General features: G+C 33.1%; 1 protein-coding gene across 1 annotated transcript in view; it reads left to right on the top strand.

Annotated features, from left to right (window-relative positions):
* The window catches only part of LOC130902194 (uncharacterized), a 214,201-nt gene that overhangs the window by 180,315 nt on the left and 21,369 nt on the right, over window positions 1-12,517 (top strand). Inside the window, exons 3-4 of the mRNA XM_057814096.1 lie at window positions 4,865-5,115; window positions 9,267-9,484. Coding sequence (XP_057670079.1) covers window positions 4,865-5,115; window positions 9,267-9,484 — 469 coding nt within the window. The remainder of the gene's footprint in view (window positions 1-4,864; window positions 5,116-9,266; window positions 9,485-12,517) is intronic.

The raw sequence follows: 12,517 nt of genomic DNA, 5'->3' as shown, positions 1-12,517 counted from the left end.
TGTCCCGGAATTCTTCGAAATTTTTTCCCACTAACACTGTAAACGCCACCATATTTCATTATTGATCAACTAACTTCGACAACTTTCTAGCATTCTAGAAAACTTTGACTGTTGTTGAAAAGAACTGCCGAGAAGCACTTCGAGAATTTTTGTTTGTAGTCCAGTTAGTGATAGTAGAGACATCAAATTTTGGTGTATTTACCATAGACAGTAAGGGAAACAATTTATGTATTTTATAATAAAAAATTAATCATTTTTATCATATTAAATTCAATTAGAATAAAATTAGTTAGGTACTCCATATTCTCCATTGAGATCAATACAGTTTTCCATGTGTTTCAATCAATTGCCGAAGCATTTTTTCCATTCTGTTTGAGGTAACTCCAAAACATATTATTTGAACGCATCAACCGCTTCTTTAAGAATGAAAAAACTATGACATTTCACTTTTTTTGGACGGATGACCTTCCAATTCGATTGACTGTTCATAAACCTTTTTGTTAGAACTGATGTTTGAGAGCTCACGATAGGTTTCCCCGATTTTTTCGAACACGAAAAAATGCTTGTTTTATACATCGTTCTAATGAAAGGAACGATGGTGACATGTGTAGTTATTCCAGAAAAACAGGCAACTATTTGTTTCGTGTGCGAACAACTTTTGTTTGATTTGGCACGTCTTCAAAGTCGATTGGTGTTCAGTTTTGGGTTCATATGCATTCGTCACGATCTTATAGAAGTTTTTTGAGGCAACGCGACTTAATTCTTTTGGCATCTCTTCACACCAATCAACAAGAGCTTTTTTTAAACCAAATGTTCTAATAAGTTATTGTTCGTTGCTGTGGTAACGCAATATTTTGTTTATTCATGGAACTGGTCTAGCCTAACTAGATATCAATACATCCTCGTATAAGAGATGAGGTAAAGCAGGAGCTTGGCGTCATAGAACTAGAAAAAGAAGAAAAATAAGAATCTATGAAGATCCATCAGATGTAACATACTTAAACATACTAAAATGTCATTTTCCACTCACCACTATAGAGAAAGTTTCAGTTGATATTAAATGTTCTAAATTTATCGTGTTAGTAAATAACACGAAAGGTTTCTGATAAATTAAACTTTCAAAAAGAACACAAAAAATATTAACTTAACCTCCATGGGGAAGATATTCTTTTGAAAGTCTTCCGTTTGGAGTATCATCAGCACATGAAATATTGCAGGAAATTTCAACAAATTTGTTTAGTAAATTTGAGTGAGAGTATCAATCGATGATATTTTTATATATGCAAAATGTAGAGAAGAACTACAAAAGTCATAGTGGAGTAATAAAAACACTTAAGAAACCAAACCAGGCGTCAAACTTGCTTAATAATAATAAATGCATTTTTAAATCGGAAAGAATGAAATTCCTAGGGCACATTTTTTCAGCATAAGGACTAGAAGCAGACCCTGAAAAAGTAGAAGTGAATTAAGACACCAATGAACAAAACAGAGCTACAGAGACTAATGGGAGCTATTCAGAATATGTCTGATGATCTAACAAATCCTCTAAAGAACTGAGTGAAATCAGACTATGAGCCACTTAAGAAAAACCTACATTCTGCACCAGTGAGATTACAACGCATAATATTTAATGTTGCGCCATATGCACCACAAAATACCCTTAGATTAACAGATTTTCATTATCAAAACTGACATCCATCTAATCTAAATTATGAACAAGAAGAAAATTTGTCAGTTGCCGTAATATTATGTTATTTGACGCAACTACAACACTGTTTTAACTTTAAAGAAAAATTGGGCTATTTAAAGGGAAATATAAAAAATAAAATTGTAGTACCAAAATAACAGATCCCTAAAATGTTGAAAATTATCCATCAAGGACATGCAGGTATACACAGCTGTTTAAGAAGAGCACGACAAATTCTCTAGGTACTGGAATGAACAATATAACGACATCTGAAAACTAGTTAAAACCTGCTCTGTTTGTGAACAAACACAAATATTAAAGATATAATGCTAGTTAAAAGACTTCAATGGCAAATAGTTGCATCTGATCTATTTGAATTAAAAAGAAAAACTTACCTTGTAATCTGCGACAGCTACTCTGGATATTTAGATTTTCAGCAGCTAAAAGGACAGTCTCCTTATGAAGCTATAGAACAACTGAAAAGATGGTTTGCTGTACATGGAATACCAGAAGAGCTGCAAACTGATAATGGAACCTAACCATGTAACATCCAGTCCACATCATAGTAATAAACACACTAAATGACCATACAATTTTGAAATTAATGGAAAAGTCAGGCACAAAACTGCTCATCGCCAATGGAAAGGGGCAAGAGTGGTAGAAAAGCCTGAAGGTTTACCAAAATCATTCAAGCTGATCAATGCCAAATCCTACGTGGAAACTTCATTCGTGTGCACAAGACACAAGCAGATATTACCAGCAGTTGCACAGGTTCCATCACGAGAACAATAACCAGTTTCTATTTGCGAAAGACGAACCTGGTTCAACCAGCGACACCACTAAGATTATCAGGATTTGGTAGAACAATTAAACCTATAAATAGACTAGATTTTTAATGGTATTTGAATCAGTTATTACAATATTATACTCATGGTAATTGAAAATCAATATGCTGAGTCAAAATTTAAGTTTAAAAAGCAATGTTTTTAGTTTACAAAGAAAGGGAGATGTAAATTATGACACCTAGTGTAAAACTTCAATGTACATCAATTGAAACGTCAATCAATAATATAGTTTCCGTCACGTCACGTCAGGCGCTTAATTATTTTATTTAAAATCGTAGTGAAAACAATAGTTACAACGTTACGTTCACGAAATTCATTCTGTAGCGAAGTGCGACCACGACTTGAGATGGTTCGTCATCACCAAGAGTCGAAGCGAATTGATCAGCCTACTGCACTTGGGGTTTAATCCACGTCGAAAGTCGTAATTCCAATTTTTTACCAAGTTGAATGTTTCAAGTATCTGTGAACAACTCAAATAGCACTAAAAATGCTTATCTTTATGATGGCAATGTCAGATGACATATTCACATCAGTGATTCCACCACCAAATTGTCAATTTTAAAATTATTGTAAGGAAAGGTTATATTGGTTTGAATTTGTGATTATTGAACAACTACTACTCTTCCTAATGTACCTTTTCCAATTGCAGTTTGAATAGTATGAACACATCAAAAATCAATCAAATATTCTCGAAGCTAATACGTTTTTCCAATATTTTCCGGCACTAATGACAAGTTCCCTTGAACGATTCATATTGTGTATTGATACGATTGATTCGAAAATTGTTAAGTGCCCTTTAATATTCCAGATTAAACTCCAATTTAGCAGCTTAAATAGAAAATGGAAAAACCCTTTGATCATGGTATATACAACGATGTTAATATATAGACTTCGTTCACATCGGGATCATTAAAAGTTTCATTATTAATTTATTATTGAATATAAAAACCGGAATTTCCTTTCAATATGCATATTTAGCTCAATACTGAACGAACAAAAAGCTTTTATAAGAAAATTTGTACTATTTTTCATATTATTGCAGCTTTAGAAATATGAAAATTAGAGAAATAAGATTGTATTGTATAGTTAACACTTTTTATAATTTAATTAAATCTATTCACAAGCTATTTTGGTTGGAATCTTTCAAGACCTACCTCTACGTTTTTTTTAATTAGTTTCCTTACGAGTACATTAAAGTTTGCTCTTATTTTGGCTCTTAACTTTTGTTAATGATTCAATGAAGAGGACAAGAATAACAAGCTTCCGTCAAGCTTTTAGTCTGGATGTTTGATAATTTCCACTGCGAAAAATGTCTTTTTAATTATTTTGATAACATCACGATGCGATTCTAAAAACTCATAGGAAATTAAATTAAGGGGTTTTGGAGCTTTTTTGGTATCAAAAGATGCATGGAAAAGATATGACGTTTCTCAAAGAAATTAATATCTGCAAAATAATATTTTCTCATTGAGAGACTATTAAATCCAAATTTAGCTGCTGACTTGTGGGTTTTGGAACTATCTAAATACGCAATAATGTTTATTTGGAAATCATCTGAGTTTTTGAAGGTGATCTGTGAGAACTAATTGACGAATTGCATTTTTATTTAGTACATGGGGGTGAAGTACATATTTAGGGGTCTCAATCAGTATTTAAAACAACAAATATAAACTTTTTCATCAATTTTCTTGATAATAATATAGAAAATATCACTTGGTAGTCGTCAATTTAAAAACAAACTTATTCTTCTAGTCTAGTCTAGTCTTTAGCATTTTTCTTAACTAAATATATTGTGTCCGATATTTTAAAAATTTAAATAACAAATTTTGCCTTCAATTCTAAATAATTACCATTTCTTTATTATTCTAAAAATATTTTTTATATAAACAACAATATCCAATTCACAAAAATTTATCTAATATTATTAGAGTATAACATGAACCAATATTCAGGCTTATTTTCCGAGAATTTTCTTCATTGCAGTACCAGGTAACATTAATCCCTTCAGGAACATTTCGCTGACCTCTGTGCAGCAATCCGAACAGCTTGAAAAGAAATACGTTATTATAAAAAATGGCGTGCAAAAAAACGCTATTGGAAATGCCAAAAAAATGAGGAGAAGAAGCCATAACAAAATCGTACAGAAATTTGCCATGATTGATATTTACACAATCTGTCATTATACTTCAAAATTATCGATCTAGTTATAAAATAAATGCCAATGTAAGTAGAATGAATTCCCTAGATTAACATCGAGTAGAGAGTGTCTACTAAACAAGAAATGCTGTAAACTTAATGTATAAATAAATAATCCAAAAATTTTTTGTTACAGATCGTGGATGGTAACGCCAAAACAGACGTCTCCAATCGAAAAGAACCTGGAATCTTTTGCGGAGAAAGCGAGCAGCCGCAGACTTTCATGTCCGAAACGTCGTTCGTAAAAGTATTTTTTCACGTCGAAAATTACACCGACCAAACGTACCTCAGCTTTGATACGAGGGCGGAACAACAACTTGTCGTTTATTTGAGATATGGACAACATCCGGAGCTGTATCCGAATAGAAGAGGAGAAGTTGTACAGGGGTTAGTAGAAAATTATAAATGGAATATGTCAAAGGTTACGGTATAATAATATGAGCAGTTAGTTGAGGGTTACTCCTTTTTTGTGATATGGTAATTGAGGATAAATGATTTTTGGTTCGGTTGATATAGATTTTGTTATGAAATTTATGTCATACGTGATTGTTAATGTCAAATTATATTTTGATAAACACAGAAATTAAGTCGTAATGTCAATGGTATTGTAATGTCAAAAGGTAATAATTATTAGTAAAGTGAAGATAATTTAGTAACAAAAAAATAATTAAATCAAACTATATTTCATTTTATCAATATAAAAATTATAAATTTATTTTCCATTTCACCGAGGTCTTAAAATCAGAATATCTGTTTAATTAAATATCTAACGGCATTTTTTTAAGAAAATATGGTGGTATATATAAAAATTCTTGAGTTTTAGTATCCACGATTACGTGAAAAATTTATTTTCCCTATTGTTTTAATGCTGTAAATTCTTCAGACGTTCACTTGTTTTTTTCTCCAGAGTCCATTATCTGGCATCGATTGAAAAATAACAACTTCGACTCAACTTTTTCCATTCACATTTTTATGAAAGTCGGAGAAATTTTTCGAGTCGTGCATTAGCGGATGATGGAAGTGAATTGAAAATGAACGCCAGATCCATCAGTCATTTTCATTCTTTCAAACACGGCAACAGGGCTTCTGTTTTATCCTATTTTCGCCGTCACAAGTTTAAAGACAATCAATAGTCGACAATATAAAAATAAATTGATGCGAGACAGACATTTTATGAAAATATGCAAAAAATTCATTCAAAAAATGAGTATAAGAGATCGAATCATCATAAAAATTTATTAAAACATTTTTATATGTAGTTTTCCTTTTTGAGTAATTATATGATGGATGTTAATTGTTCTATGTCATATCTAAGCATTTAGTTCTACATTTTTTAAACTGGTTTAGCTCCCCTGTATGTCGCAGGGGCTATGAGGACTACTTCCTTAGTTGCATTCATGCCATCTAGGAGTTTAAGCCTCAATTACCAATTTGACATCAGTCTAAAAGTATCAGAACTACTTCCATAGCTGCAATATAGTTTTGCAGAATGTAGTAATCGAAATGCATAGAGCGAACCGTAGAGCACATATATTTAGATGCTTTTCAGTATAACGGACAATATTCTGATCATATTAACGTCATTTAGGAGCTTAAGCCTAAGTTACCAATTTCACATCAATAAAAAAGTAGCAGAACTGCTTCCATAGCTGCAATAAAGTTTTGCAGAATATAATAAGCGAAACACATAGAAAGGACCACGGACCACATATATTTAGATGTTTCACAGTATTAGGACTTCAATTCTGATGATCAAATTAACGTCATCGAGGAGTTTATACCTCAATTACCAGTTTGACATCAGTAAAAAAGTAGCAGAACTGCTTCTATAGCTGCAATAAAGTTTTGCAGTATATAATAAGCGAAACACATAGAAAGGACCACGGACCACATGTATTTAGATGTTTCACTGTATTAGGACTTCAATTCTGATGATCAAATTAACGTCATAGAGGAGTTTAAATCTCAATTACCAGTTTGACATCAGTAAAAAAGTAGCAGAACCGCTTCTATAGCTGCAATAAAGTTTTGCAGAATATAATAAGCGAAACACATAGAAAGGACCACGGACCACATGTATTTAGATGTTTCACTGTATTAGGACTTCAATTCTGATGATCAAATTAACGTCATAGAGGAGTTTAAATCTCAATTACCAGTTTGACATCAGTAAAAAAGTAGCAGAACCGCTTCTATAGCTGCAATAAAGTTTTGCAGAATATAATAAGCGAAACACATAGAAAGGACCACGGACCACATGTATTTAGATGTTTCACTGTATTAGGACTTCAATTCTGATGATCAAATTAACGTCATAGAGGAGTTTAAACCTCAATTATCAGTTTGACATCAGTCAAAAAGTAGCAGAGCTGCTTCCATAGCTGCGATAAAGTTTTGCAGAATATAATAAGCGAAATACATAGAAAGGACCACAGATCACATATATTTAGATGTTTCACAGTATTAGGACTTCAATTCTGATGATCAAATTAACGTCATAGAGGAGTTTAAACCTCAATTACCAGTTTGACATCAGTAAAAAAGTAGCAGAACCGCTTCTATAGCTGCAATAAAGTTTTGCAGAATATAATAAGCGAAACACATAGAAAGGACCACGGACCACATGTATTTAGATGTTTCACTGTATTAGGACTTCAATTCTGATGATCAAATTAACGTCATAGAGGAGTTTAAACCTCAATTATCAGTTTGACATCAGTCAAAAAGTAGCAGAGCTGCTTCCATAGCTGCGATAAAGTTTTGCAGAATATAATAAGCGAAATACATAGAAAGGACCACAGATCACATATATTTAGATGTTTCACAGTATTAGGACTTCAATTCTGATGATCAAATTAACGTCATAGAGGAGTTTAAACCTCAATTACCAGTTTGACATCAGTAAAAAAGTAGCAGAACTGCTTCTATAGCTGCAATAAAGTTTTGCAGAATATAATAAGCGAAACACATAGAAAGGACCACGGACCACATGTATTTAGATGTTTCACTGTATTAGGACTTTAATTCTGATGATCAAATTAACGTCATAGAGGAGTTTAAGTCTCAATTACCAGTTTGACATCAGTAAAAAAGTAGCAGAACTGCTTCCGTAGCTGCAATAAAGTTTTGCAGAATATATTAAGCGAAACACATAGAAAGGACCACGGACCACATATATTTAGATGTTTCACAGTATTAGGACTTCAATGCTGATCAAATTAACGACATCGAGGAGTTTAAACCTCAATTATCAGTTTGACATCAGTCAAAAAGTAGCAGAGCTGCTTCCATAGCTGCAATAAAGTTTTGCAGAATATAATAAGCAAAACACATAGAAAGGACCACGGACCACATATATTTAGATGTTTCACTGTATTAGGTCTTCAATTCTGATCAAATTAACGTCATAGAGGAGTTTAAACCTCAATTACCAGTTTGACATCAGTAAAAAAGTAGCAGAACTGCTTCTGCAATAGTTTTGCAGAATGTAAGAACCTGGAACCTTTTACAGAGAAAGAAAGCAGCCGCAGACTTTCATGTCCGCAACGTCGTTCGTAAAAGTATTTTTTCACGTCGAAAATTACACCGACCAAACGTGCCTCAGCTTCGATACGAGAGCGGAACAACAACTTCCTTCGTTGCATTGAAGGTCTAATAAGCAAGACACGCAGAACACATATATTTAGATGTTTCACGGTATTAGGTCTTTAATTCTGATCAATTTAACGCCGTCTGGGAGTGTAAGCCTCAATTACCATTTTCACATCAGTCAGAACTGCTTTCATAGCTGCAATAAAGTTTTGCAGAATGCACATATTTTTAGATCATCATCTGTTTATATGATGAACAATACAAGTGGGAAACAATAATGAAAATTTCAAAATGACGTGAAAATTGCGATGTTCCTTTATTCATTCAGAGTATTAAAGAAGCGGAGTGCGCGCGGAATATTTGAAAATGATTCCGAAGAGAGGAACAATGTTGATGGCTTATCGAGAATATTTCGAGGATGTCGAGATGGAAGTCGAAAGAAACTCGAAAAATAAAAAGTTCAATCTGCCGTTGCAGTGCCGAGAAATGTAAATATTTAAATTCGGTATTCTCGTGGTAAAACGATTTAAATAATAAATCGAATAAAAGTGAAATTTCCTGTACAGACACGCGAAAAATCGATCCTTGTTTCAAGCTAACGAAGTAATCTGAATAATTTCCTTGGGGATCCTGTTTTTTTTTTCTTGGGTTCATTCGTATCGAAGTTGACGACATAAATTATACAACAAGTACACAATTGGTTGATTGAAAACTTGAAAAGAATCCTCAACAGATGCTTCACTATGTTTTGATCAACAAAAAAATCACTATTAAGAATATTGAGTTTTCCAAGCAGGACAAACAGTAAGAAACTTTCAAATAAGATATAAAGAACATATATTCATTCTCGACCCACAATTTTCTATTATTTACATCATTTACATATATTAAATCGACAAAAATCGTTTCTTCTTTGTTTTTTGAATTGTTTGGAATCGTTTTTCTAGGTCATATTGCGAAAGGATATTCAGAGATTGTCGCCTTCAAACTTGTTACGTTCAATCTCCAGCTTATCCCGGTATCTACCCTAGGAATTTGCATTGCAGATACTACCTAAACACCCGACTGCCTTTTATCAAGCTCTACATCGAAAACGAAGAGTTCAACATTGATGGACAGCGATGCGAGAATATTATGACTTGCCCCATGCGACCGATTTCATCAGGTAAATAACGATTTCTTGATTACTATATAAAAATATAAATTGTGAAGGATTTAAATTATTATTAACAGGTTTTTTAGACTGATTTAAGAATTATTGCGTCTTGTATGCACGCGGTACATAGTTTAACAGTCTTGATACATCAAGTTTCAATTTTGCTTCTATTTGTACAGCTTATAAAAGTTTATTTCCGCTATAAATAGAGTTCATTTTCTATTTGAATTCGAAACAGATAATAATCTTGAAATTCTTTCTGTATTTTAGAAAAGTGCTTCCGCAAATTCTATACACCTTTAGAAATAATATACGTTACACTTGAAGTACATTATAGAGAAACCCTCCACATTATAAATTCCAATGACATTTCAGTGTTAAGAAAACAATTTTACCACGTTCGGTAACTCGAGCGGTAGTGACTATCGATCCGACGACCCTGGGACTAACTCCAACAAAGGTAGTCGTTGGAATTTGAGTAATTCGCTATAGATGATAAATGATGCGTTTATTACGTGTACGTGGAAACTGAGAAAGACGATAATAAGGGAGTAATTATGCAAAATGGATAGAATTTTTATTATAACTGTTTATTTTTCTTACGCGAAGGTTATAGTGAAATGTTAGGTCTAAAAGATTATAGTTAAAGAATAAGAACCTGAAGAGGAGAATTATGAACCAAACATACACTAAAGTGACGTAAAGAGCTAATAAATACATAATTTTATTGAGAAAACAGCATGATTTATGCTAGACTTCATATTTCAACATATTCTTTGTGTGTAGTATAAAATGAGCTGAATTTGTACGAGAATGTTACCCAGAAGTACCTGTACGGACCTAATGATGACGGTAGTTACTTGAAAAATATTACTGTTAGAAAGTTTACAATCTAAACAGCATATGTTTCAAGTTTGAAGACGCCACGTTACTTAGTATTTGTTTGGCTGCCATCAATAATGATCGTTGTCAATGAATGTGTAAACGTGAAAAAAATTGGTCATCGTTATCCGATACAATACTTTTATTTGAAAAGCCTTAGCCCAGCCTTAGACCTGCGAAGACCAGCATCGCAATGGTCGACCAAATGAGGTGACGACTCCAATAATGTTGATGAAGAAAATTCACAAAGCTGCACTGGATGATCGTCGACCGAAAATGGACGAGCTAGCAAACATCAAGGTACGTCACATTTTAACTGAAAATTTGGACGAAGCTGTGCGCAAATTGGAGAAAGAGAGAGAGGTCCATCACTCTACATCTAAAACAAAATAACGATCAAAACAATTGAATGAAAAGGAAAAACCGGCTGCAAAAAAGGCAAAGTCCGTTCCATCTGCAGGCAAGTTGATTGCAACGTTTGAGCGAGAAATCAAGCAAAAACGGCCGCATTTGGCTGTTGTTTCATCAAGACAATGCACCAGCTCACACATCCGCTATTGCAATGGCCAAAATTAACGAACTAAATTTTGAATTGGTACCTCATGCACTCTATTCGCCAGATCTAGCCCCTTCGAATTATTTTCTTTTCCTAGACTTGAAAAAAGGTTCAGTGGTCAAAGATTTTCCAACAATGAAGAGTTAATGTCGGCTTTAATGGCTATTTTGAGGAGCTTGACAATTCTTATTATAAAAAGTATATTGAACTTATTGAAAATTACTGAGGAAAGTATATGGTGCCAAAAGAAGATTACGTGGAAAAATCCTCAATATTATAAATGTGGATGTTTGTTAGGCTTTCCCGCAAAAACTACTTGACGAAACATCATGAAACTTTGTATACATATTTTGGGAGGTACTAGAAGTATACTTTTTATTGAAAAAAAAAATATTTTTTACAAAAATAAAAAATAAATATCAACATTTTGATACTTCAACGCCATCTAACATACAGTAATGAAGTTCAAATCCTAAACACTATATTATGGACGTATGATATTACAGAAGGTCAAGTCAATATCTATTTAATCAATACATCCAATTCAATGGATTATAGTTTCAGCTTTTTCGAATCTTTGAGATTAGGTATCATTGTTATTTTCAACAGAAACGTTGGTCTAAAAAAATGCCTCGGAAGCGTAAATCTACATTATCTAAAAATTCGTCACGGGCCCGTGCAGCAAAAGTTGCACGAAATTAAGAATCTTTGATTCATACAGAGCTGAGAAGACAACAGTAATAAAGGCGACAAAGTGATTTGAGAGCTGCTGAAACATCTCTTCAGACATTTACAAGACATGCTCAGCAGCGGGTAGCTAGAAGAGCGATAGAAACGCCAGAACAAATGTTTTGGAACTTCATTGTGTGTAGTAATTTTTAAAAATCAATAATACTAACTAATCAATAAAATAAAGTTATCATATCAATATATTTCTATTATAATAAAGTCTGATACTTATTTAGTGGATTAGATGCAAGCGAAGCCGCGGGTAAAAGCTAGTAATTACATATTTTTACAAAATTTTTGTGTTTCCTTTGTTGGGCCAAAAACTTCCGGGACCATGCTCGCATACTACCAAACGAATAAAAAAACAGTATCTAATTTGTCGCTATCAGATAAACAAGATTTGGATTCTTTTTCGAAAAAAAACAAAGGTTAATATTATTCATTCTAAGGATATATTCGTTGGCTTTGTCTTATTTCGTCGCCGTCTGGAAGTATGTAATCTTGTTCAGAAAAAACTTTCTTGTGTATATGTGTTTGGTCGCAATAAATTAGGGTCTTGTCGATGACGACGACGGCAAGAGAAAAGCTTATTTCTTTTTTCTTTGCGAGGCGCGGTCGGGAAGGAACAACATCAGAAAGACACAACCGATTACGCTGCTTCTGATGAAACGTTTTTTTTTTTTTTCATCCGAAGATATTTTATTTGTTCCAAGTGGAAATATGCGTTATACGCAGTCGAAAAGTGACGTTGACTAACGATGACAAAGAAAATGGGAAGTCAAAGGTTCTTTAAGTGAAATAACAATAAGATTGTTGATTGAAGTGAAACAATTTTGTATTTTGTCGACGTAATATTTCAGTTTATTATAAATACT

The sequence above is a fragment of the Diorhabda carinulata genome, chromosome X (genome assembly GCF_026250575.1).
Source record: "Diorhabda carinulata isolate Delta chromosome X, icDioCari1.1, whole genome shotgun sequence".
NCBI lineage: Eukaryota > Metazoa > Arthropoda > Insecta > Coleoptera > Chrysomelidae > Diorhabda > Diorhabda carinulata.
This window is presented reverse-complemented; position numbering and strand designations above follow the sequence as displayed.